This window comes from Lolium rigidum, chromosome 3 (genome assembly GCF_022539505.1).
Source record: "Lolium rigidum isolate FL_2022 chromosome 3, APGP_CSIRO_Lrig_0.1, whole genome shotgun sequence".
Taxonomy (NCBI): domain Eukaryota; kingdom Viridiplantae; phylum Streptophyta; class Magnoliopsida; order Poales; family Poaceae; genus Lolium; species Lolium rigidum.
In genome coordinates, this window is record NC_061510.1 from 401,361,380 (window position 1) to 401,387,610 (window position 26,231).

General features: G+C 43.7%; 4 protein-coding genes across 4 annotated transcripts; 3 read left to right on the forward strand and 1 right to left on the reverse strand.

Annotated features, from left to right (window-relative positions):
- Positions 1 to 4,935: 4,935 nt before the first annotated feature.
- Positions 4,936 to 6,861, reverse strand: LOC124700941 (BTB/POZ domain-containing protein POB1-like). Its single transcript, XM_047233008.1, has 4 exons — positions 6,749 to 6,861; positions 6,605 to 6,668; positions 6,019 to 6,298; positions 4,936 to 5,900 (listed from the first exon to the last, which is right to left on the reverse strand). The coding sequence occupies exons 1-4, from the start codon at positions 6,830 to 6,832 to the stop codon at positions 5,030 to 5,032; spliced, it is 1,299 nt and encodes a 432-aa protein (XP_047088964.1). The 5' UTR covers positions 6,833 to 6,861; the 3' UTR covers positions 4,936 to 5,029.
- Positions 6,862 to 12,339: 5,478 nt separating this feature from the next.
- LOC124700942 lies at positions 12,340 to 12,859 on the forward strand. Its single transcript, XM_047233009.1, has 2 exons — positions 12,340 to 12,451; positions 12,586 to 12,859. Exons 1-2 carry the CDS (start codon positions 12,379 to 12,381, stop codon positions 12,705 to 12,707), a joined length of 195 nt encoding a protein of 64 aa, XP_047088965.1. The 5' UTR covers positions 12,340 to 12,378; the 3' UTR covers positions 12,708 to 12,859.
- Positions 12,860 to 17,173: 4,314 nt separating this feature from the next.
- Positions 17,174 to 19,725, forward strand: LOC124700943 (cytochrome b-c1 complex subunit 7-like). Its single transcript, XM_047233010.1, has 4 exons — positions 17,174 to 17,338; positions 17,449 to 17,606; positions 18,484 to 18,531; positions 19,392 to 19,725. The coding sequence occupies exons 1-4, from the start codon at positions 17,233 to 17,235 to the stop codon at positions 19,458 to 19,460; spliced, it is 381 nt and encodes a 126-aa protein (XP_047088966.1). The 5' UTR covers positions 17,174 to 17,232; the 3' UTR covers positions 19,461 to 19,725.
- Positions 19,726 to 20,712: 987 nt separating this feature from the next.
- On the forward strand, positions 20,713 to 24,603 carry LOC124700944. The gene is made up of 2 exons (XM_047233011.1): positions 20,713 to 21,085; positions 24,291 to 24,603. Exon 1 carries the CDS (start codon positions 20,713 to 20,715, stop codon positions 21,082 to 21,084), a length of 372 nt encoding a protein of 123 aa, XP_047088967.1. The 3' UTR covers position 21,085; positions 24,291 to 24,603.
- Positions 24,604 to 26,231: the final 1,628 nt, after the last annotated feature.

The following is a 26,231-nucleotide window of genomic DNA, read 5'->3' on the forward strand; positions in this document are numbered from 1 at the left end:
CCCCTCCGGGAGACGATCGTGCCAGAATTTCAAGTTCTTGCTGAAGCTGGAATCGGTCCACTTGTTCTGCATCTTCATCTGCAGGTAATCAAGCGTTACATGCAAGCGCGTATCCTGCGGACGGCACCCAGGAAAGATCGGAGTCATCCCTTCTTTCTCCATTTGCGATAGCTTGGCTCTCTCTCTAGCTACAACTCTATCGTTGCTCGTCTCCTGGAGGAGAAGATCTTGAACATGAGAGTCCCGCAAGGCCGAAATTAGCGGGGTCGCGCCGGAATCTTCTTCTTCATCATGATGATCTTCTCCGCCGGCATCTTCTTCTTCATGATGATCTTCTCCGCCGACTTCTTCTTCATGATGATAGTCCCCGTCGGCATGATGATTGTCTTCTTCATGATGATAGTCATCTCGCTCGACATGGTCTTCATGCGCACCATTTGATGGGGCCGGCCGCGCCTGGTTGTCTTGCATGAAACCGCGCCTCGGCAGGTGCTCCTCCGGTTGTCCGGAATCGGGGTTGATCCGGCGCTCGAGTTTGCATGATCGACACGGACATCTTATCACGGCGCCTATTGTTCCGAATCATGTCCTCCTTCGCGTCTATCTTGTATCTAGAGATTCGAGCGGAACTCATCGAGAGGACCATGCTTGCACTGCAAATGGTATACATAGAACAGGAAATTAGAACCGCAACAAATGCACACACATGCATGGGCCGTACCTCTCCTCAAGGTATTACATGGAGCGGAAAAATTCGGCATGACCTCTCCTCAAGGTAGGACATATGGGTAGTGCAAAATTTGCCGAAACGGAAATGAATCAACATTTCGGAAAAAATCCATGCACCACACCGGCACACACACACAAGCGCTTCACCTGCAACAAGCATCCATACACACGACGGCCACACAAGATCTACAAGCAAATGCATGTCTCCTCCAAGCATATGTATGTCTCCTCCAACTACTCACCTTGTAGATTCGATACCGAGATGAGACCACGATCGATGAGTTCGAGAGGAGGAGAGAGTATGGAGAGCCTTCTCCTCAACTCCAATTATGTATCAACCAAAGTAAGTGCAATAAATACCCAAGCAAGTGAAAAGTATAGCCAAAATGGTATGAGAGAGAAGGGGGGCGAGCTAGATGGAGGAAGAAGAATGGCTTGGGTAGTGTGGTAGGTGGGAGGTTGGCTCTACTTTTGTATATCTGGTTCGCTAATTCTGTGGCGCACCGAGAAGAGTGCGCCACAGAATACATTATTTTTGTGGCGCACCAGACACAGTGCGCCACAGAATAACTTATTTTTGTGGCGCACCAGGTTCAGTGCGCCACATAATAACTTATTTTTGTGGCGCACTGCGGTGCTGCGCCATAGAATAACTTATTTCTGTGGCGCACCAGGAGAAGTGCGCCATAGGAATAGTGAAACCAATGATTGGGGGTGGCAGGGTGTGGGCCCCACCATGTTTTTGTGGCGCATTGGTACCCGGTGCGCCACAAAATTAAGCTATTTCTGTGGCGCACCTAGCATGGTGCGCCACAAAATAACATTCTGTGACGCATTTTTAGGGGTGCGCCACAGAACTAAGCTCCGCCTATAAGCGTTTTTCTACTAGTGTCTGACTCAACTTCACCTCCTTCTGCCAGAACATAATAATACCACCCTTTCTGCCATCACTCGGTTGGATAATAGATGAGTCCATCCCCAGTCTTCTACCCAAACATTCTGCCGGATAACGCTCGAGGTGGGTTTCAGACAAAAACACCACCTCGGGGCAATAACGCTTCTTCACATCAAGATGCGCTAAAACTGCCGCAGTATTACCCAACCCGCGACAGTTCCAAACAAGGATCCTCATTGCGACCGGACAGAGCCCTCGCGGGACTCCGCCGATCCTAGTGAAGAGGAGTTTGCTCCGTCCTTCTTAGTGCGCTTCTTTCGACCCTTCTCTGTATTCTCATCTGTCATTCCATTTTGGTTTTTCCCGTCCATGAGCGTATCTGCCAGTCCGTGGTGATCAGTTGGATGATTCTTATCAAGAACTAAATCGCCCATCTCTAGTGATCTCTTAGCAGCTGGATTTGAGGGATCCTTTTTATCTAGCTGCATATCTTTAACCTTTCCTGGGCTAGTAGCAGTATCATCCAGTTCTCTCTCCGCATTAACAAGCCCAGAATTGGCAACAACATTGTGACGCCATGGGATCAGGGATCTGTCATGCTCAACAGTATCTCTGCCTCCCCTATTACCAGGCCTTTCACCAAACCGTCCCGAGCGACCTCCTCTTTGGCCTCCTCCACGAACATTGAAAAAACCGCGACCATACCACGTATCCCAATCAGCTTTCAGATAATCACCCCACTTGAGTTTATCTTCATCGTGCTCGCCAGGCCCACACTCCAGATGACTATGGCCAATCAAGCCGCAAGCACCACAGAATTTAGGCATTTTCTCATACTGTATCTTATATATTTCGCGTTGACATTCTCTTACAATAGACACAAATCTAGCCAATACTTTCCTGACATCAAGTCTAATTTTCACCCGCACAAAATTACCCATACCTTGAACATCAGTTTCAACCTTCAAAGCTTTTCCCACTTTTTTCTCAGTGAGGTTCTTTACCAGTGCTTCATTGCGGTAACCAATCGGCAGTTTGTGTATTTGGAGCCAAGTATCAAAAGAGTTCAGATCGATTTTATCAGGGTTCATCAGTCCATCATACTCCTCGATGCAGAAAATGTTCTGTCGAAACAGCCATGGCCCTCCTTCTTTTATTTTCAGCCAATCTCCGAGACAAAAACATTGCACCGTAAAGAGATTACCTTCAAGATGATTAAACTCAATCTGCTGGGCAGAGGACCATGCGTTCCGCATATGGTTCTCAAAGGTTAAAGGGACTAAATTTATTTGTTGTGTGAACCCTTGCTAAAGCCATCCACTTCATACCTTGCTTTGGTGCAGATTCCTCTTCCTCAAAGACCAGATCATCCAATTCATCATCCTCAATACCAAGCCTATTCAGCATGTCTCCGATCACCTCTTCGTTCTTACTTCCAGATCCACTAGCTTGATTGCTTGAGTTTGCCGGACTTGTCATGGTAAGATCGCCGAGCAGATGGATCAGAACCAAACCCTAGGATCGCCCAGGGAAGACTGACAAGCGAGCAGAGAGAAAAAACTGAGAGGAGACTCAGGCAGAGACGAGAGCGGACCAAGGAAAGCCTGCCCGATCCCGAGAGGAAACAACCCTCGCCGGCGGAAGCCCCGTCAACGAGGTTTGGAACCCTAGATCGCCTCCAAGTCGCCCAAAACCCTAATCGCCAGAGCGTTAGGTCTTCGAATTTTTAGTATTGATTTGTTGCCGGCACATAATTAGAGATCTAGGAAAAGAAAGAGAGGAAAACTTTTGGAACACATGGAATGTCAGGCCAGCACGGCAGCACCGTATGTGCTCATGGGAGAACAGCACGGCAGCACCGTATGTGCTCAAGGCACAGTGCTAATTTCAAATTTTCTTATTGCCCGCACCGCCGTCACCGCCGTCACCGCCGTGTGGTGTGGATACCTCCGGAGGCTCTCTATGGACCAGTCTGGCTAGACCAGCTTGGTTACCACGATGGCTGCCCCGTCCCTCCTGCAAGTGGGCCTGGTGCACTAATTTGTTGTCAAACCGGTTAATCACTCCATTTGTGTTCTGTGCAAGTCATTACACCAAATGTTGGTGTTTTCTACAAAAGAAAAAAAATGCCGATGTGGTTGTGTGCAACAAAAGCCCCAACGTGTGCGGTGTAATGTGCAATCCTCTGGCTACGATTTGGTTAGTAGCAAATATATTTGAAGCTAAAAAAATGCTTGCATTTCTGTTGAATGCAGATTGTGTCGAATGCTGACAGAGTATATGACTTCCTCCCTGGAAATTGACATTTGAGAACAACCTCTGAACTGATGACTGTCTATTCATTGCCATCTTAAGGGAATTTCTTGTTTTTCTGTCAGGATGACTTGTTTTGCAGTGCTAGTTTTTAAACGAGGGACTACTCCTAGCCTACTATGAGCAACTTCAATACATATACCAGAAGACTGAATCGCAGCACAACATTCCAATTATCTAAACTACTGGCTACTGCTCCAGGCTCATCAGGTGCAACTTGCTAGCTGAAAATAAAACTAAAATACAGGGATCACATGTAACACCCAGCTATGTCATGCCCAGCTTGTGTTGCAAGGCGAACAACCAGCTTAGTTTTTGCACAAGCAGCCAGCCACAAAACAGAACCAAACTGTCCAACACAGCCAGCAACAGAAGAAGACACCAAAATTCACTTCACATTCTACCTGGGCAACAGAAGCCATCGTCAGGACACCATTTGATCTACCATTGTAGCGCCAACAGCTTTTTCACGAGTCTTACTCCGTGGGCAGCGAGCGTCCCCATGCCGTCGTAAGAAGAAAAAGGCTTTGTAATACAAATCTGATGAGTAGAAGAGGAGCACACTTTGCCCTCGGAATAATATCAATGGTAGCTGTGCAAATCAAGCAAGCAATAACAGGAATTATCCACATCAACACGCGCTAGATTTAACTAGACAACAAGAGAAACGAAAAAGCTAACTTGGGATGCATATTCAGGTTGAGCACGCCAAGCACTGCAAGATCATAACTCAGCTGAACCAACCAGACGCGCTAGATTATCCACATCAACACGCGCTAGATTTAACTAGACAACAAGAGAAACGAAAAAGCTAACTTGGGATGCATATTCAGGTTGAGCACGCCAACCAGACGATGTAAGCTACGAACATGTCTATACATCATCCATCCAACACAAGAAACAGAAGACGGATGTACCAAAACAGAACAGCTCGAGGACTTGATCTCCAGATGAACCTCCGAAAGATAAGGAAGCAAAACGCAGCGCCATGACAGCAACAGGGTAACCAACCAATTTGGGTCTCTGCCATGATCCAAGTCAGCATCTGGTCTACTAAGCAAAGTCCTAACCCTAGTTCTGTAGAGTAAGAAATCAAGTTTGTGTTTCCTGTTGCTCCAATACCCTACAATCAGCTCTCAGATGCAGCACGCCGTTGATGAAGAGATTCTCGTCAGCCATGAACGACTGCCATGGAATGCCAAAAACATCATTGCATCCAACCATCGCACAACCAGTGAAGGTGTGCTTAGCCTGAAACCTAGCCACAAATTTCCCTGACGCTCTTGTCCTTGCAGCAAATTCATAATCTATTGTCACAGAGCCCTTCGGTCTCTCTATGACGAGAAAGGAGAGGCCAAAACTGTACAACCCACTCAGCTTGTCCATCTTACATGTTGCAACCAGCATGAAAGCCAGCCCAGCAAGATTGAGCCGGGGCGAGACTATCTTTCCTGAAAGGAGGGGTCCACAAAGCGACTCCGAAGGTATCTGTCCTTCCTGAAAGAGTCGGGAGCACTCCTCACGCTTCAGATCCCAGTAAGCTATAACCTGTGGGCAGGGTTCATCAAACGCGACAATTTTCAGAGGTTTGCACGTGTAAGTTCGCTCTGCAAATTGCCAGCACGCTGTCGTGTCAGCTGCAAAATCACCATGCTGCTGTGCTGGGTAAGCTTTGTGTAGAAGTAACCGAGTGATAAGCTTATTTACTTGATCATGGTCTATATCGGCATCGGCGCATGTTAAGACCTTATGCAGTGCCTGACAGCTCATATGAATGAAGCGCACCAGCGGCAGTAAACGAGAACTCAAGATCTTACGTCTTTCCAGCAGTTCTGGATATCGTGCACGGGCCCACTTGAGCATGAAAATATATATTCTATCTTCAGCTGGTACATGTAGGTCAGTACTTGAAAAGATGGCCTCAATTCCAACAAGAGGGAAGTTCATTAGTTCATGCTCAAACCTGAAAAGAAACAAAACCATGCCTTCAGTACACTTCATAAATGATTCTGTGACAACAATGCCTATTTTTTTCTCGCTCCAGAAATGAGAAGTAGCCCTATGAAATGAGGATCACTCACTTAGTATAGTTCTTGTATTTCTTAGCAAGGAATTCCTTGGCTCTGACTATCAAATGATGAACTTCAGCTGCCACTGAAATAGAGCATGGATAGTCTAGATAGAGCAGCGCAGATTCTGTGGTCATAGGCAACTTTGCAAGCAACTGACTGCAAAGCCTCATGCAAGAAAGCACCTCAAATTTATCAGCGGCCATCAAAATGTCGAGCAGAAGAGCAGGCTCAGCTGTTGTCAACTTTCCATTGTACATAAAGCTTAAAAGCTCCATGACCGCGTTTTCCTCTGTTCCAAGTAGAATGAAAACACAAAGGCATAAGGACTAAGAAAACAGCTCTAAATGGTTATTTAAGTATGTACCAAAGTGTAGACAAATTATCCATTTGGTAGGTAAATCAAAAAGTGAAAATATACTAAAAGTTTCATTATCAAAAAAGGAGTGAAAAGGGTGGAAGAAACTCAGAAACATAAATGCATTCATTATTAAAAGTACTCATGTTTTATTTTCAAAATACAAAAATAATAACACAATCAGAAGAATTAATTACAAGCAATTATAAGATGAGTGTTACATTTGAGTTTTGACATTACCTGAATCAGCAATCCTAAGTGTTGGGTGTATCTGATCAGATTCTTTCATGCCGTTTGAAAAAAGCTAACAGGTGCGAAGCTTATCAGAAAACATGAACTGATAATAGAACAAATGTACTTTTAACAAAATATAAGAAGAGCTACCTTGAGAAAGAAAGGACTTCTTGCAGCAAGAATAGCTGAATTGATATAAATTGTCTTTACTTGTAAAAGTGGTGTATCTACCATGGCTGAGGAAGACTCGATACCTTGTCCTGCATCACCTGCAAAATGCCAAGATCATATAAATAAAAGAGAGGCATGGGAAATAAGTAAAAGTTAGAGAGCACCATGACTAGACAAGTTCTTTGCTGTTGAAAATACTTGGAACACTGTTCTATGGTGCAAATTCATTTAATTACTCTTCAACAATACGGTAAAAATAATCAAATAAAATCACGGAAACTCAATGTACTCATTCGGCTGCATCCAGCAAGAGAGGCACAGGTGTACCCCACTCAGTTAAGTAACCATAAATCCTACCAGAATTTAGTACAGCGTTATTAAGTTAATTACTGTATTTCATGCAGCGAAGCATTTAGCAGCAGTACACCAAATAACGAAAAAGAAAAGAGGGGGTTAACTAAGACTTTGTGGGAATGTGCCAATGCCAGAGTTGTCATGTAACTAGAATCGAGAAACAAGCAACCAAGGCCTACCTTTGATCAGCACATAGTGCCAGTACCAAGTTTGCCTGTATACATCAGGTAATTGTACTACTTAAAAGCACTCATCAAGCAAGCTAAGGATATCTTAAATGTTTGAACACACAGAAAGAAAGTGAACAAAGGAAAATGCAGACTAATGTTAACCTTGAATGCTTAAATGTTGAACAGGGAACACAGAACATGGTTGTGGAGATAAAAGAGTTCTAAATATTTAGGAGCCCCTCCATCCTCGCCAAATATATGAAGGGTCAATATTTGCTCATAGTAACAACGTTTACAAAAGAATATGAAGCCGTGAAACAATCTATCCATAGTCCCAAATAGGCAAATACACATCCATTAATTCAATAACACACTTGATAAGGAACAATTACTTCCTTCTTTTTATTGTATTTGGAAATGTAACAGTTGGCAGAATTGGTGTGCAGGCAATGTATAGTCTGCTAATTGACTAGTTTTCCTCAACAAATTCGAGTTCCATTCGGCGAGCACATCTTTTAAATGACAAATAACTATTACATGTAGACCACGCTAAGGCACAAAAGCCGTACCGATTATCCATGCCCCTTAAAAGTTAAAGCCACCGTAACAAAATTAGCCCAAGCATCGCAAATGGATCGCGATTTTAGAACAAAAAAAACGTACGATTACCAGCAGCTAAAATCCATCCAGCAGCTGGGGGCGAGGCACTGAACGTACCTTTCTCCTTGCGGCGGCGCTTTGTTGCGACGCCGTCGCTGGCGACGACCTCTATCCGCAGCACCCTGTCGGAGAAGTTCTGCGCGTCGAACGCGAACTCGAAGCTGGGACCCCAGCCCCCGGGCGAGAGCGCAATGTTCATCTCCGCTTCCGCCTCCGCCCCCGCCGTCGCCGTCGCCATCGTCGACCCTTCCGCGCCGGCCATGCGCTCCGCCGCCTCAGGAAGAGGGAGGACGCAGCGGCGCGTAAACCCTAGCTTCCGGCCGCGGAGGAGGAGGCGAGACGGCGGCCGATTAGTCTCAACTTTTGGAAAACCCGCCGTGGAGGAACCCAATATTTACCGTAGAACCCTGGAAATTGGACAAATTACAACTGAATCACTTTGCATGAAAAGACCATGAATACAAATGAGCCAAAGACATGGACATGAAAGTAAGTGTCGCTTTTTTTTTACAATCAATACCATACATATCCAAAGTAGCAAATAATATACGGTACGGATATACGAGCTATCTTCGACGTTTTAAGATCTTCAAACTCTTTTTTATTTCAAGATAAAATCTTATACTTTTCTGAAGGCTGTAGAAAAAATGGTATAGATGTCAAACCCAAAAACCTGTAAATATCAATGAAGGCTCTCCCATATTTGAAATTTGAGCCACAATACCAATACTATGTGCACATCGACAACCATTGCAGAAATCGACCAACAAAGTAGCAACACCAGTATTTTAGAGAGAAAAAATAACCGAACAACCTAATCGATGATGCTAGAGAGCTGAGAATATGAATCAGCATTGTCGAGGAGCATTGTTGAGGACGTAGCAGCCGAAACAAATATTGCGAAAACAGTCATCCTTGTGGCAACCATGAGAAAAGTCCAAAATCAATATGGTGAAGCAAGAACAATACCCGAAGGACCATACCGACAGAAAATTAACCTTTCAACACCATCATTGATGTCGGAAAGAAGATATCGTCGGCGAACAAAAGGATAAATATCATTATCGTAGACAATGCCAAAAAGAAGATGGCTAACAAAACCTTAAACTAATCTATTAAAAACTCTATATTTATTTAAAACTCATACCATAGATTGGGTTCTCAACCCCTCTCGATATCGGCAAAACCAATCGCATGAGGGGAATCAACTTAAGTCGGAGGCGACGGCTACGTCTACATACCAGAGATAGCTGGCGCCGCAGCTGTACGTTATTTTTACTATTGTAAAGTTTTTTTTTATTATGCTTGGCTACATCTACATCATGCCGGTAGAGGAAATTGAAATTATCAGTCTTTTTTTTTATAATGAAAGTTGTATTTCCTTGGTGATGCGTACACACAAACACAGTATCTCCAAGCAAAGAACAAAAGGATTTTTTCGATAAAGAACAAAAATAGACAGATTTCATAAATTGGGTACAACAGAAAAGAAAAGAGAGCAAATTGGCATGCATCTCCAGGTCTAACCATCTGCCCCAAGATCGCATGAAGACCCAGCTGCAAGCGTACACTAGTAATCAAACTCCTTCGAGCTTTGCATATCCATATTCAACAATAGAAACAGCACAGACATACCAAAATACTCACAGCTACTACTGCTATCCTGCTATAACTCTGAGGGACAAATCTAATACGGAGTAGCAACATTTTGGCTACAACAATAACAGGTTAATGAAGAAGCAACACATTTGGTTGGCAGTGGCTAATGTAGTAATGTACAAACAATCTGCTGCACAAGCAAGCCATAAACCAAATTTTGCTTAGTAAGAAGATATCACGTTTGCGGCTCGGTCTGCCCAACCACCCTCAAATCAACTCTGAGACGCAGCACGCCATCAACGAAAAGTCTGTTGTCAGCCTGTCGACCATGGAACCGAAAAGAGATCACCATGTCCAACTGAGACCCTATCCGTGAAGAAATAGCTAGCATTAACCATACTAACAAACTGCCCAGGCGGTCTTGTTCTTGCAGCAAACTCATACATTACTGACACACAGGTTGAGCCCTTCAGCTTTGGATTGATATAGAAGTATAAAAATAGGCCAAATCTGCCCAACCCATCCTGGTCGACCATGTTATATCTTGCCACAAAAGCAAAAGCCTGATCTGCAACGTGGAATGGGTGTGATAAACTGATAATATATATTGTGGTGGAGAGAGTTGGGAGAATTCCTCACGCTTCAGGTCCATCCGTCCATGTAAGCTATAACCTGTGGGCAGGGCAGATCGAACACAACCACTTTCCAATGTTTGCACTTGTAAGCTCGCTCATGCATATAGCAAGCAGGAGGTTGCAAATGCTGCAAGCGAACCTGGCTTGTGTGCTGGGCAAGCTTTGCACAGAAGCGCCCTAGTGATAATCTTAGTTACTTTCTCATGGTCTATGTCATTATCAGTACAAGTCAGAATCTTCTGAAGTGCCCTATAGGTCATATGACTGAAGCGAACCAGTGGAAGTAAATGAGAACTCAAGGATTTGCGCTGGGACAATTCATTTGTTGTTTGAAATTAGTCAATTAACTTTACTTATCAAAGTACAATAGTTGGATTACTGAAAAATGGGCTGGGCCCGGATTTGCGTTGTTGATCATCAGGCCAATTAGGCTAGGCTATGTATGCTCATGTGCAGAAAAATAGCAAGATATATAATACAGATAAGTTGTAGCAAATATATGAAAACAAGCTATATGGTAAATCTTGAGAATAAGATTCGTTGGGGATAAGGCCATGAGGATGCTGTATTGTTGTGGTCCTGTAGTATAATGAGTGGGTCTTGGATACCATTTGGATGTCTATATAATGGATTATGTTCAGATCATAATATTTTCTTGCTATGCTTCGTCTAATGTATGTGCAATAGATGCTGTTAATTTCAACTCAAAAGAGTACCACACCATTAAGAGGTTTACCACATTGTGCTGACAATGCAAATTTATTTCGTATGGAGAGTATAGGCTTCTTTTATTTCCTATTACCTGGCAACACAGGAGTTCATACCCACACTGAAAACAATGCCCCCTTGCTCTCTCTATACATCCACTATCCTGGTCGATGAATATGAAAACCTGCCCACACTTCCTATGTTCTCATTTTATTCTCCACTCTTGTAATTATTGACTTGTAGCATGTCATATTTTGAGTACCAATCTTATGTCCCCCTTTGCAAAACCAGTCTTAGACAAGGTTGGTCTGGACATGTTGACAAAGGTAGCATATGTTACAAGCAGCAAATAAAAAAACCAAGAAAAGGTATGGCTACTGGTCATAATATATTGAAAAACTCAATGTTAGTTTAAGTTTAGTATTAATGAAAAAAGTGCTCTGTTCTTATCTCAGTTCACTAGTATATTATGGTAGATGATACTGATACGTGTGACACTCCTAAAAGTTGTGATACACTGATACTCAATAATATACAAGTCCTAAAAGTCCTGCAACACCCAAAATGTTCATTATAGTTCTTGTACTTAAAGCTAAGAATATCAAACTACCGTGATATACCAAAACCATGTATCACTTTCTTGTATTCAAGCAAACCCTTGCAGTACAAGATTAGCAGAATTAGTTTATGTGCTACTGTTCTAGAAAAAAGGAAAGCCCATGTGCTACATATCTACATCAAAATCTGTGGTTAAATGTCCCTCTGCTATATCAGTACACATATTCATTCAGTTTTTCAGGTCCTAGCATATGAACTCGATGCGCTAATTAAACTGCAAGGTCCTAGTGCTTGGATGATCTCTGTTGTTAGTGGAGTCTTTTAATAGCAGTACCTGGATTGCAATATAGCATATGATATTGTTTCTTAACTGCTGTTTCTTGCATACATGTCAATTTTTCGTCAACTGAATCCATTGGTTACTTGTCTTTGAAAAAGATGAGCTCCAGGGCAGTATATTACAAAAGCCCTGTGGAAAACAACTACAAATTAAGGAAAAGTGAAAACCTACCGAATGGTCTCAAATATGGCGTGGGGATTTCAGAATTGGCAGTACTTACCCACATACCTTTTTTGCATTATTCTTTATGGTTAGGTTTGGGGGCAGAGACATGGCCTTCTCAAAAGGCGGTAGGAAGAGTAAAGAGTGAAAAGGGACAAGATACCAGAACAGATGGCTGAAAAGCAGCATGATTGGGTTGCAAGGAAGCACAATGTGGCAGAAGGAAGGGAGAAGGGTATAGTGCACTGAACTTCACCTCGTGCCAAAAAGCAAAAACCCTGATGGTTACTTCCTCTCTAACCGACCCTTTTTAATTTTTTCTCCTTTTGCTACATGCATAACATACCTAGCTTGCAGCCTCTGCTCCCTCATTTCCACCATCCCCATGAGGCCATAGTCTGAAGCTCTCATCAAGGCTTCCTCATGGGGTGGTTCCGCTCCCTCTTCTCCCCTCTGAGGAAGCTCATGGTTCGCGCACATTCCGCGCGGAAATACAGTAAGATCGTTCGACTAATCTTCTTGGTGTTGTTCCAAAAACCTCACATTTCGATGAATGGGATAAAAATGCGCTTTTGTTCTCTTGTGCCATTGTTAGGCACTGACATTGTTGTGTTTGGTGCTTCTGGGCAGGGAGGGGGATGCGGGTCCTGTACAAGGATGTGAAGTCCTGCCAGGATGAAGATGTACACGTCCTATGGTCCATCCTAGTCGACTCGCACCGTCACCCCGCCATGGTGAAGCTGAAGCTCTAGGGTCTTGCAACGATTGCAGCCATGGTGGATGCGTGATTTTCGCCGGCGAACCAGCCATTATCTTTTCGTGTAGAACTGCATAGTTCCAATGGCAATGGCGTCAAGAACAAGAAGAGGAGAGAAGGAGAGGCAGATGAGTTAGATGCTTTCCTTTGTGTGTGATACTCTGATGTGTGAATCTTGTGGCTTCGTGAGAGTGAGGTTGAAACGTCACCTTTGCTTGATGTGAGTGAGGTTGAGCTGATGTATCTGTACATAGAAGCTCTTGGTGCCTTACCTAATGGTATTGAGTCTGCTGGTTTGTTTTTCTGTCCCTTACTTTTCCTCATTCAACTAATAATAGGTTGGCTTATGTGTTTGTATTTTATTTGTATTATCTGTCTGCAATTTCCCTGTCCTTGTGTTACCAGTGTCCACGAGGAAAAAAAAGGCTTTTCCAGGGCATCTGTGCATAGTGAGGTAGCTAGCTACGTTGATGTGTAAGATTTGTTTAGGAAAAGAGTCGTGTAAGAATTTACCAGTATGTCACGCCATGCCATACTTGTAAACTCTATACGTGAGTTGTTTAGGGAAACTGGGAAAGCGACATAGGAATTAGCAAGTCGAGATGCAAATGGCGTCAGTCATGACTCATGAGCTAGCCCAGTTAGGAGAGTACAGGGAAGGGCGGCCGTGTGACTGCGAGGTTTCCCGTCGGAAATCGCTAAGGCGGTGAACGTTGACTGTATTCTTCTCGAAGTTTAAATAAAACACCTTTTTCCTGATTTTTGTTTTGTGTAGCAGAGATATGAATGCAAAATTGATAAATAATATGGTGGTTCCTCTTAAGAGATAACTAAATAGTCCCATTCTACCTAACAAACTTCCATAATATGAGGATTTAAGTTTTTTAAAAAGTTTGTATGAAAGCATTTTTCCGACAAATACAAGTTTGAGAACCTCAGCATTTTTCCTCTCTTTTAGTGCCAACACAACAATACTATATATATATTTTATTTTAAGTCAACAATGAATGACTAAAAACAATAGATAAATTTACTATTTCCTTAAAAAAAACTTCATCCATTCTTTCTTGATTAATAATCAAGTTTAAACGAGACGGAGACGGACGGCTAGAAGGGGCGAGGATTAGTCTTAGAGCATCTCCAAAGGCCTCCTCGAACGGCTATGGGGGATGCCAGACATAAATGGGCTCCCAGTTGCGGCCCCAAATACGCTTTCGGTCCAGCACGCCAAAAAATATGTCCAACGCCCAAGGCCAACCCCGACCTACAGGGAGCCACCTGGGAGCACCGGACACAAGGTTTTGTCGATGCCACATCCGGTACTGAGATGCATGACAAACCTATCATAGGCATAGCGGTTGCTCATCAAACCTATATTAATGGCGGTGACGGTTTCCGCCTCCCCTATGCGGTGGTGTTAACACCCACTGTCGCTCCTTCCAGCCATTTCTCGCTGCTTATCGCTCGGGTTCTCGCCGTTTTCCGCCCAGTTCTTCGGCTATTAAAGCATGACCAGTGCGCTGTGAGTCATCCCACACTCCTCGCCTCAATGTCCCTCGCATGCAACATGCATCGGCGCCTTACAACCACCTACGCAATGTTGGGTGACGACATCCCGCCACCGCCATCACCACTGACAACACCACCGGAGGAGAACCCTCCGAACGACAACTACGCTGAGTTCGATGAGGGATACGAGGATGAGGCGATGCGGGAGGTGGGAGGTGGTAGAGGAGGACGAGCCAGGCTCCTTCCACCTCGAATGACGGTGAGACAGGTGAAAGGATCCTATGGGCACCTAGAGGGGGTGAATATGTGCTAATGAAATTTTAATTCTTTTTCAATTTAGTCTTGATACAAAAGGTAAATTCTCTAGATATGTAACTATGTGAATTTACCTATATAACAAGATGCAAGAAACAACACACGATACAAGTATTAAAGTACGGTAAAAGGATAGAGATAACCAAGAGAGGAGCACGTGGAGACACATGGTTTGATTCCCGTAAGTACATATACGTTGGAGCCTTGGAGGGATGTGGTGTCACAAAGGCCAACCAACGCCACAAAGGCATCACCCTATTCTTCGGTGAGCAAACCATGAAGGTTAACTCACGATCCACTAAGCGATAGCCTTGAAGATGTCAACCGGAACCTTTACCCCAAGTATGGGCACACATCCATAACCAAATTGGAGGCTCCCAAATGCCTCCTTCGAAGCTTTACATAGAGAACTAGCTCCAGGATGACCTCACAAAGATCCACAAAGAAACACAAAGGATTTGTGCGGTGGTAACAAATCGGTTTGGTGGGACTGAGAGATCTAGTGTTTCTCCTTCACTCCTCAAAGAATCAAGGTGTTTGGGTGGATGAATGAGGAGATCTAGATGAATTTGTGAAGTGTAGTAATGGTGGAGAGAGAGAGAGAGAGAAAGAGAGAGAGAGAGAGAGGGTCGTTAAGACTTCAAGGTGGAAGAAAACTCATTTTTATAAAGGTGGAGGTGCTCTAGATGTTGGGGATAAAAAGTGCAGCACCTTCCATGTTTGGTGAAGGCCCAAGCTATAAAGTCATAAAATCCTTAATTGTCGAGAGGTATTTGTAGCATATGATTCACATCAACATCAAAGAAGATGCTTTTGAGAAGCTCCTCATCCCATGCTCCCGAGGTAGGATTAATAAGTTCAGACACACCTTAGTAGTTAGTATTATGGTATACACCATCTCCCCTCTAGGTGTGACAATCTGCATACCAGAACTTGAAGGAATCCATGGGTCCGTATAAAAATTAATATTTTCACCATTGCTCACTCTCTAAATATATCCCCTTTTAAAAGTAGATAAACATGCAACAATATTTTGCCAGTAAAGGATGATCCTGCATGCCTTTGGGCCATCCTTTAATATATGACCCTAAGGATAGTACTTAGCACAAAGAACGGCCGCACAACGAGAATCGCGACGGGTGAAAAGTCTCTGCACTTGTTTTGCAAGCATTGCCAAGTTAAAAGAGTGAAAATGTCTAAATCCCATGACTCCCATATTTTTTGGGTAGCATAATTTTTACAAAGCCATCCACTGTCTCTTATTGTTGCTTTCATCATCCCAAACAAGAATTGTGAGATGGCATATGTCATTCTTTTTGCAGATTTTCTTCGGTATTTGGAAGACCAACATAGCATATACAGGGATGGCATGCGTCACGGCCTTTAGAAGAATCTCGTTTCCGCCCATTGACAAAATTGTATCTTTCCAACCATTTATGTGTGGATCTATCCTTTCGATAAAATTTTCAATGCAACCACTTCTATCCACTCCGACAAGGGCTAGGAGACCCAAGTATCTATCTGACAAAACTTCAGTACCAATATGAAGAGCTTTATAAACTTCTGCTCAGGTGAGAACATTAGAATAATAGAGAAAAAAGTATGACTTTGCCAAACTCACCAACTATTCTTAGTTACTATAATAATTAAGTATCTAACACTTATTGTAAGGAAGTTGCTTTGCTTTCACAAGTATAAGAAAATCCTCAGAAAAAAGAACCAACAAAGTGGTGCGAGAGAACATGCGTCGATGCTCTACACACCTTTTTTTTTGAAACACAAATATATTAAGCTAGCAAGCCGCCTCATTAAAAACCTTCCAGTCCTCTTCGGTACCCGGGTAAGAAAAAGAGTGCGTCTGAAACTTGCTGCTGATATCAAGGTTTGATTACATCATTGCTCAAAAGAGCTACATCATTGAGAGCATCTACAGCCAAGGTTTTGGGTACCAGTTTGAAAAAAATCTCAGAGGGGGCTGAGATTTCCGGTAACCACAGTTACCGGCGATAACCGTTTAAATACCGGACGAAATTCTCAAACAAAATTTGAAAAATATCTAAATATTTTTGAAAATAAGATTTTGAGGAGAAGAAAGTGAAAGATTCGGACAATGAGTTGGGGCATGGGGTTATAGTGGAGAGGAAACACACGTGCGATTTAGGTTGGCTAACCAATCAGCTTAAATTCAAACTAAATTTTAATAGGCCGAGATTTTTTGGTCGATAAATTCATTTATCGGAGGGGGCTGAGAATTCCGGTTACTGGCCGGTAACCAAATCCCTGTCTACAGCTACATGACTAGGTGGATCACCATCCCACTGAATAACTCTATCTAAATTGAAACACCATTTTGCAAGATTATGAGCTATCTTGTTTACTTCTGTTGGACAATGTTGGATCTTGCCGATGCTCTACAAACCTATTGAACGGATCAAATGATGAAGGAGAGAATGCTATGAACTGTTTGTCATACATACACACTCAGTCACTGACTCCATGGTTGGCCTAACAGGCCCTCCCCTTATCCGGGCTCCCGGCCCATTACCCATATGTCCCTTACAACGCCGGCCCAAGACAGAAACAACAACCTCCACCACCATTTCTTCTCCCCCACAACACAACACCTCGGCAAAGAGGAGACCGAACGGGATCGCCCGCCGCCGCCGCCGCCTTCGCCGCACCCGCCTCCGCCCACGATGACGTCGATGCTGGCCTCCTTCTCGCAGTGGTTCGTGAACCCGCGCCGCAACCCGCTCGCCCGCATCCACATGCTCACCATCTCCTCCCGCCTCAAGAACTACGGTGCGTAAACCAAATCCCGGATCCGATCCTTCCTCGCCTTCTTATTGATCTCATTTTCCGCGCGGGAACTGACGATCTGAATGGGATGTGCCCTCTGTTGATGATTCAAGGTCTGAGGTACGACGATCTGTACGACCCGTACTTCGATCTGGACATCAAGGAGGCGCTCGCGAGGCTGCCCCAGGAGGTCGTCGACGCCCGCATCCAGCGCCTCAAGCGCGCCATGGACCTCTCCATGAAGCACCAGTACCTCCCCGACGACCTCCAGGTTCGCCCCCTCCTGCCCCCTCCCGCCCTGATCTGGACCGATCCCTTTTCGATTCGCGTATGCCGTACTGATTTACCTGACCGGATTTGGTCTTGTCGATAGCCCATGCAATAGAAGTAGTTTCTCTGTGTTATATGGCTGATGATTGCACGTCGAATGGGATGGATGGGGAAAGGGAAGTGCATAATCCATTTCAGCTGCATATGTGTGTGTGTGGTCTAGAATTCTAGATGATTCTACCTTGCTGGTGTTTCGGATGTTCCATTCCGTTCATCTATGCAAGCAATGCTGTTTGTTGCCTAAGAAACCGCTGATTTAGATGCTGGAGATTTCAATAATTTTGACGAGAGAAATGATATCAAGCAAATTGGTAATTAATTTTTAGGGAGAAATGATAATCACTAGGTTTGGTAGACCTTCTGAAATTTATAACGAGATTTATGTTGGATAGGTTCAGTAAAACTTTTGAAATATATGCTGGTGTGCCACATCGTTGCACACATTTTGGCTGTCCTAACTTGAGTTATTTTAATCTTGCGATCTTATCACAGTCATGTTGAACTATACATCAGTCTGAGGATGGTTAGATTGTATTATACATGATATATATTTTGTGGTACAAGGTTCCTTTCCATCCTTTTCTGGTTATGTTTTGCCTAGACGAGTTTGAATAAATACTCGCATGTTCTTTTTCTTTGGTACTGAAGATGTTTCAAATTATTTCTCCCTTGATAAGTTATTAATTTGTGCAACCTAAACAGCTAATTAGGAAGTAGACATTATTTCAGCTTAAGCAATGAGCAATTGATTACCATTACATTCTTATATATAATATGATAAACTTATGTCTTCTGAAACATTTACTTTGTTTGTACAGGCACTGCAGACACCATTCAAGAGTTATTTGAGTGACATGCTGGCACTGGTAAGTGCATTTGCTACTTGTCTTTGTCATTTGACTTGTTCATTCCATAAACAAGTACTCCGTCTGGCCCTAAATACTTGTAACGGATTTTGACAAAATATATAGGCTAAAATGCATGTAAATAAGAGAGTAACTTTTTTATTTATTTTGCATGTAAATAAGCTATAACCTACTGTATGCTATTTTGAAATACTTATACACTTACAAGTATAAGTACACTACCTTCTGGTCATGCATTATCATGTCATGCTGTACACTACTGCTTTCCCATTAATAGTGTTTGGTTGTATGAACTGGGAGGTGAATGGACCATCCGATCCTAACTCGTTTGGTTTGAGCAATGGAGTACGTTGGTCCATCACCAAACCAGTAAATGGTCACCAAATTCAATGATGGATTTGGTGATCTCTCAAGTTCCTCTCTTAGCCATGCTACCCTATATTTTTCTTGTCCTTTACATCTTTGACCCTGAATATTAATCTAGCCCCTTATTTTCTTGGTCATTTTTGCATTAGAGTATTGTTCCTATGATTGTTGCTAGTGTTCTGTTCAATGGGTACAGGATGGTACATCCCTAAAATCTGTGAATTCATATCTACTACTTCTATCCCTAATTATAAGACGTTTTGGTTGTCTTATAATTAGGGACAGAGGTGATACTTATGTAATGTTTGAATGATGCTGTCTAGCATCCTTCTAGCACCTTTCGTAACTTTGTTTGACAGTTGTGCAATTAAGTTACTTCCACATATGTGCATTTCTCTAACACCTTGGATTGTATGCTGAAGCTATTTTCTATTTCGATATTGTTCAGACATATTCCAAGTTGGCTATTGTTTGATCTCAATTTTTTGTTGCAGGTGAAAAAGGAGGCAGCAGAGCGTCAAGCACTGGGAGCGCTTCCCATCTATGAGAGGACCCTTCCTTGAAGTTTTTTTTTTCCTTGATATGCTCGTGTCACAGTTTTTCCTCCTCGGTGCATCACAAATGCATGAAATAAAATGCAGCTGATGACAACTGTTTCTCCTTCCCAGTTTCATGTTGATGTGGTGGTCTATTGCGCATCACCTGTAGCTGTACCTCATGCCCCTTTACAATTAACGGCATCATTGGAATTTCTGTTCCATATCTTTGGCGATGATATAAATATTTATTGTTTGAGGGAATTGCTGACATAAAAGTCTTGGCAACTCTCTACTCTTGGTCCTTTTTGTTTGTCGACTGTTGTTTGCTCATTTGTTTAAGATAAATATCTGTTTCGACAGAACTGTGATGCTAGGTTGTCTGCTATGCTTGTGCTGAATTGCTTGCCAGTTAGCTTCTTCTCCAAATTTTACTTGTGATTCATTTGCAGGCATCTTATACTTGTCTGAGTAAGAGCATCTCCACCGGTGACCCCCCAGTAGCCGGCGGGGGTCGCTGGCACTGGTGGCAGCAAGTGTGGGTCAAAAAAAAATTTAACCCCCACACCAGTACTTCCCAATAGCCTCTTCCGATAGAAAAAAGACCCCCAAATCGACATACAAGTGTCGTGGGTTTGGTGCTAGCGACCACAATAGCCTCCCATGGCATAGGGGTTCGTCGGGGCTCACCGTCTATTTTATTGGGCTCGAAATGATGTGGATTTCATATGAGGTTTATGAGCACTTTCTTTCACTAGAGCCCCAAATCGCTGCCGGCTACAATTTAGGTCTCCCTAATGGAGATGCTCTAAGAAACAGAAAGTGTCATCTGTGAGCTCTACATTGTACATTCGCAACAGAGACTCAGTACAAGATGTCGCACTCATAATTTGTTGGTGATTAGGCAATCGTTGCTATTGATACGTTCGCTCAGTTTCAGGGCATGAATGTGCCACTGACGTGTAGGGTCCATCGGTCGGTGGCTGAGTCAGCCAGAGTAGTGTCCACGTACGCATCCGAGTAGATAAACCCGACGGGTTCGCGTCGCGTGACCAGCCGGCACACCGTATTCGATCGAACAACCCAAACAGCTTTGCCGCGGCCGCCGCAGCAAATCCGAGCACGCCGGCGAGATCCGCGGGACGGGCGGCGGCAGCACGGAACGGTGAGCGGGACAACCGCGGCGTGCGGCTGTCGTGCCGTGCGCGCCTCGGCCTCCTTCCCAATCCCCAGCCGCGGGGAGGCGGATTGGGGGATTCGGGTGCTGACGAATTGAGGAATGGCGGTGCGGCCGTGGTGGGTGGTGGCGGTGGCGCGGGCGTCGGCGGCGGGGTGGCAGCGCGTGGCGTGCAACCCGGAGACGCTCCCGCCCGACCGCGTCCTGGCCCTGCTCTGCTGCGGGCCGCTCCACCTCCTGCTGCGCTTCGCCGCCTTCCTCTGCGTCCCTTTCATCCCCGCCCACCGCTTCGCCTCCCCTCGGCGCCGCCGCGCGCAGCCGCACCGCCTCCTCCTGCTCCCGCCCCCGGAGCTCTTGCTAGCGCGGTACTCCCCTCCCCCTTCGTCGTCCTCCTCCTCCTCCTCATCGTCCGACGAGGATGACGAAGACGACGACATCGAGGACGGGGATTTCATTCGCCCTCACGTCGATTGAGGTGCGTGGCTGCTGTCTGCTCATTCACTGCTTTCAATTTCGTACACGATTGGTAAACTAGCTTGGACTAGGTTTGTTGAAATGGTTTGTGCACTGCGTGAACTCTGAATGTTTCGTACCCCCATTAGCACTGAACATCAAATTTCAGAATCAGCAGTCTGATTACTCGAACCTGATGGGTTTTATCCGATGCAACAAGTCTGGGCATGTGGTCATTTAGCGGTATACTAACTCATAAGCCGCAATATTTTTGACGATGCAAGACTGGAGGAAATGTGTCAATATTACTTTGAGCTGAGTGCTGGCATGGCCTACAAAGACATTGAACTATGGCATTACTGTGCATTTTCAGTGTTCTGTCTGTCTTGATGATATTTCAGACTTGAACATGGGTGTAAGTGTAACTGAGTTGCATACCTGTTTTATTCGTTTGCATGATCAGAAGGTGTAGAACAATTTAGTAGTTCAATTTCCATTTAGGAGTTGCATTCGTGAGTAGGTTTCCGACAAACCTTGTATGACGAGGCAGACACTCAGTGGATTATAGCGTGACATGTTAATTTTTTTCAATTTCGTACGCGATTGGTAAATTAGATTGGAATAGCTTCGTTGAAATAGTTTCTGCACTGCGTGAACTCTGAATATTTTGCACCCCCATTAGCACTGAACATCAAATTTCAGAATCAGCAGTCTGACTACCCAAACCTGATGGGTTTTATCCGATGTAATAAGTCTGGGCATGTGGTCATTTAGCAATATACTAACTCATAAGCCGCAATATTTTAGACGATGCAAAGCGTTATTATATCTGGACTGGAGGAAATGGATCGATATTACATTGAGATGAGTGCTGGCATGGCTTGCAAAGACGTTCAATTATGGCAGTATTGTGCATTTGGTGTTCTGTCCGTCTTGATCATATTTCAGAGTTGAACATGGGTGTAGCTGAGTTGCACACCTGCTTTATTCGTTTGCATGATCAGAAGGTGTAGAACAATGTAGTAGTTTAATTTGCATTTAGGAGTTGCATTCATGAGTAGGTTTCTGACAAACCTTGCATGACGAGGTACATGCTCAGTTGATTATAGCGTGCCATGTTTGACTTTTGTAAGATCTTAAAATTAAAGCCATCAGATAGTCCATTCATGAGAGAACTCGTGCATGCAACACATCTTATTCCTTGTTCTTTCTGGACCTGGTATGTATTTATTAGAGTTTTGGTTGCATCTGTACATTTTTTATTACCTCAGCAAGGGCAGCAGACAGGCGCCCTGCCATTAAATAAAAGTAGAAGAGAGTTGCCTCGTTAACTTGGGGAAAACCGCGTACAAACAGAATCTGTACAAATTAGTGTACATCATGCATTTTATCTGGGGATGCCTCCTATAGAGTAACGGAGGTGTGCGAAGGTAGACTCTAGCGTTACTTCTGCTAGTGAGCATAATGGTATAAGCCTACCTGACCATGAGACCAGCTTGGTCGAAAAAGTTGAAAGTCGGTCATAGTGATCGTTGAGTCTCGTGTCGAAGGGTTCTCGCGCAACGGATCAAAGGAACTCCAGGGGTAACAGGATTATGACTCCCAAGAGGTCTTATCGGCGGAGTCGTTTGGCACTGCAATGTCAAGTCATTTCATCCTAGGGTTGCAGAAGTCCCCTAGAGTTTGGTTGTTCGCCGAAGAAAGTGGTCTGACATTTCAGATCTGTTGAATGTTTTGAAAATTCTTGGATAGGACCAGCGCCCCGCTGGAGGGCTCGGGCCAAGCTTTTACCAGGCCGCGCGGGAGACCATCGCTACTGACCTGGAGCGGCTCTTCCAGAAATTCCATAGTGGGCAGGTGGACTAGGATGCAACCGCTGGCTATCATCCCGCTGCTGTCGATGTCCGGCAGTTCTTCACCTATGCTGCTCCCGGTGCTGTCCCCACGTTCTCCCTCCTGCGCTTCTGGCACCTATGGAAGCAGAGGAATGGGGTCCCTTTGCTCCTTTCCCTGACGCTTAAACTCTGTGAGAGATACGCCGAGCTATGGAGGGCTCGGCTGCGCTCAGCGTGTCAATCTGATGTCGATGCATAGCTTTTATGTGTTTCTCTCTTACTCCCCTCTGTTTTCCACCTCCCCCAAATGTATATGTGTGTGAAAAAACTCTGGGAATTTTGTCCTACAAATTTTATTATATGAAAATTCAGGTGGAGGGGTCCCCCCCCCCCCCGCCCCATGGTGACCGTAAAAAGAAAATTAATTCTAGGTAAATTGAAGACTAACTTGATAGTGATATTCAGCATGCTGCTTGGGGTTTGGACCGCTAAGTTCTTACATCATCTAACTGACGATAATATATGTGGAATGGACTTTTAAGTTCACAAAGAGGAACGTGATGATAAGGACAAAAAATCTGCAATAATCTTCATAATTGATTCTCTCTTCCACCTTCCTGGATGAATGATGATGATAAGTAGTGTTGTTCGTGGTCAGTCTGGTAAAACTTTTAGATTCACTACCCACATCGAGTTTCTTTGCTTGACTTCCCAGAAAGAAGGCCTTTGTCTTTAAGAAGAAGCATGTTTCTGGAATACCATGTGGCCAAAAACAAAATGTTCTATTTATGGGAGCCTTCTTCAAGTAGTACTTCAATGATAGTTACCTGATTCAAACAAGGCTTAGGATAATTTTTTCGACATTTAGAAAATGTGACCCTAGTTCTTATGGTTTAACTGCAAGCAGAATTTGGTTGATGCATTTAGAACATAAGATGGGTTTATCTTATTGACCAGTTGATATCAGTGGTGTTATAATTTCTAGAAGATAGATAGTGCCATGGATCCTAGATTAAGTGCTTCGGTGTGCATGGATCCTATATCTCTTCTTTAATGTCATTTCCATGTGTCAAGAGGATATTTTACTAGAGCGTTTTGTATGTTAATCTTTACACCTGATAAGTTACTTCCTTTTTAGTTAAACTAAGCTACTAAAAATATTCTCGGTGAATGAAAAATATAAAGAAGCGGACTAATGGCATTGCAATATGATATGCTGATATTCCTCTTCCGCAACCTCTTGAAAAGTATCCTTCACCCCGTCAATGTGGCATGTCTGCTGGATGCTAAAAGTTTGCCACTGCATTTCTTAGAACAGAAACTTCTGGATTGGAAATATTTGAACTTCTGCACTCCTTCATTTTTTTCTAATGTAATGTGTGTCTGTTTCAGGTTGCTTAGGAATATTCGCTGGAAGAGAGCAAACTTCGGTCTTCAGTTTCAAAGATTGAACACTTGCCTGCGGTACCTCACTCGAAACCATCAGGCCTTCTATCTCTCAGTCTTCATGACCTAACATTTTGAGGATCATCATTGTTAATAGGTTCATTGTCAGTGTATATTATTGCATTGTATATATAATATAAGTGAAACTCATCACCAAGTAGTGGTGGTGAAATGTCACCTGTGTATTTGAAAGTCAAAACGCAATTCCAAATTTGAATTGAAGATGTTTGTGTTCTTACGTGGAAATAACAAGGTCTCATCATTGCTACTTAGCGAGTGACAACAGTACAACACACCCCTCCCTGTTTGTAAGTACACTGGTATTTAGGAGTTAAGTCATCAAGGCATCGCTGGACACTGGACAGTACAAGAAAATAGATCTATCTGCCGTGTACAGCTATATCGAAAACCTTTTGATACGTGATTGGTTACAGCTGTGCACCCCGGGTCCTGATTAAAGACATGCAACATGCGATTCTTTTTATAATCCTGTCGCCGTCAATGTTGGTAGGTTAACAGGTGATGTGCCTGTGAAACACAGGAACCTTTTCTCGGGAATTGGATGTTTATTTGTGAAAGATGAGTCGAATATCTGAGAGCAGATAACTTTTATCATGCTTACTTCAGTGAATCAGTGTAGTGGGTTTCTGTCAGAAGCACCAATTATGTGATGATTCTGCATTTGTATTTTTCAGCCATCATGTGCAGTTTCTGTAACCCGTTAATGAACTGCTTTTGCTGTCATAGAAATTTTGTTACACCAAGTCAGGGAATAAGTATGGGCTAGGTGGTGGTGGTGCAGGGAGCTTGGACATTGACAGAGGGATAGGTGGTTATTCAGAGAGACAGAGAGGTGGGTGATCTTATCATGTGCCACCGCATGTGATTTCTGTGCATCTGTTCTGGTAGATCTCCCACAACGTTTCATCTACGGCCTAAATTTTACTTTCTTGTTTTCCTCTTTCAGCTCTGCTGGCGTCGGATATCCCGGCTTACTCTCTTGGATTCCAGCCCTGAAGAGGCAGGAGACTGAATATACTCCAGATTCCATAAAGGTACATCTGCATCCATCCATCTCTACAAAGCATATACATTTATCCGAAGAGTAGTACCCAACAGGAAGGTAGCTAAAGATTGCCTTTCTAACTGTCCACAATCTATCTTGTTTTTATCCTTTTGTGTAGCACAAGTAGTTTTTTTTTTGCGGGGGCAAAGGGATTATATGAATTAAATATAGGTATCACCGTATCATTACAATCCCTTAGGAGGGCATCCAGAATGCAATCTGGCCAAGACCCAAACCATACATACGTACGGTCATTTAATCTACCATACTTAGCTAACTCATGACTAGCAAAATTCTGGGTACGTGGAATTTTGGAGATTCCAACAATCTGATCCGAGTTCAGTAGTAATTTTGCTTCAGAAGTGAGGTTACCTAACTCAGATAAATCTCTCTCTTTGCTTCTTATCATCCGGAGTATCTCAGCACTGTCCGTAGTAGTTAGAGCATCCACAATGTGTAGCTAAAAGTAGTTCTATTTGTGCATTTTGGCTTTTGGAACTAGTTCCCTACATTGTGGAGGTGGTTCCAAAGCTAGGAAAACTGGGAACCGGAGCAACTACTTGCTCCGATGCCATCTCCCCCCTTCACAATAAAATATTCATTTCTTTGTGATACAACAATAGCACACAGAGAGAGAACACCCCTTTTTTAGATGGTTTTAGTCAATAACGGGACCCACCGTACAGATATTTAGCTATGGTACATTGTGGAGGTGTAGCCATATGTAGTTCCGATGCCAAATACTGTGTTTTGTCAGATTTGGCCATCCATACATTGTGGATGCCCTTAGAGGCAAGTCAGTCTCTTTCATCTCCAAACAT

Excerpts from the sequence above, each read along its gene's own strand:
- LOC124700942 (XM_047233009.1), top strand. The coding sequence starts at position 12,379 with ATGGGGTGGTTCCGCTCCCTCTTCTCCCCTCTGAGGAAGCTCATGGTT. Across the intron at positions 12,452-12,585 it reads ACATTCCGCGCGGAAATACA|GGAGGGGGATGCGGGTCCTG; the intron begins GTAAGATCGTTC and ends GCTTCTGGGCAG.
- LOC124700943 (XM_047233010.1), top strand. The coding sequence starts at position 17,233 with ATGACGTCGATGCTGGCCTCCTTCTCGCAGTGGTTCGTGAACCCGCGC. Across the intron at positions 17,607-18,483 it reads ACCTCCCCGACGACCTCCAG|GCACTGCAGACACCATTCAA; the intron begins GTTCGCCCCCTC and ends TTGTTTGTACAG. Across the intron at positions 18,532-19,391 it reads TGAGTGACATGCTGGCACTG|GTGAAAAAGGAGGCAGCAGA; the intron begins GTAAGTGCATTT and ends TTTTTGTTGCAG.
- LOC124700944 (XM_047233011.1), top strand. The coding sequence starts at position 20,713 with ATGGCGGTGCGGCCGTGGTGGGTGGTGGCGGTGGCGCGGGCGTCGGCG.
- LOC124700941 (XM_047233008.1), bottom strand. The coding sequence starts at position 6,832 with ATGGTAGATACACCACTTTTACAAGTAAAGACAATTTATATCAATTCA. Across the intron at positions 6,669-6,748 it reads GAAGTCCTTTCTTTCTCAAG|CTTTTTTCAAACGGCATGAA; the intron begins GTAGCTCTTCTT and ends CGCACCTGTTAG. Across the intron at positions 6,299-6,604 it reads ACTTAGGATTGCTGATTCAG|AGGAAAACGCGGTCATGGAG; the intron begins GTAATGTCAAAA and ends TACTTGGAACAG.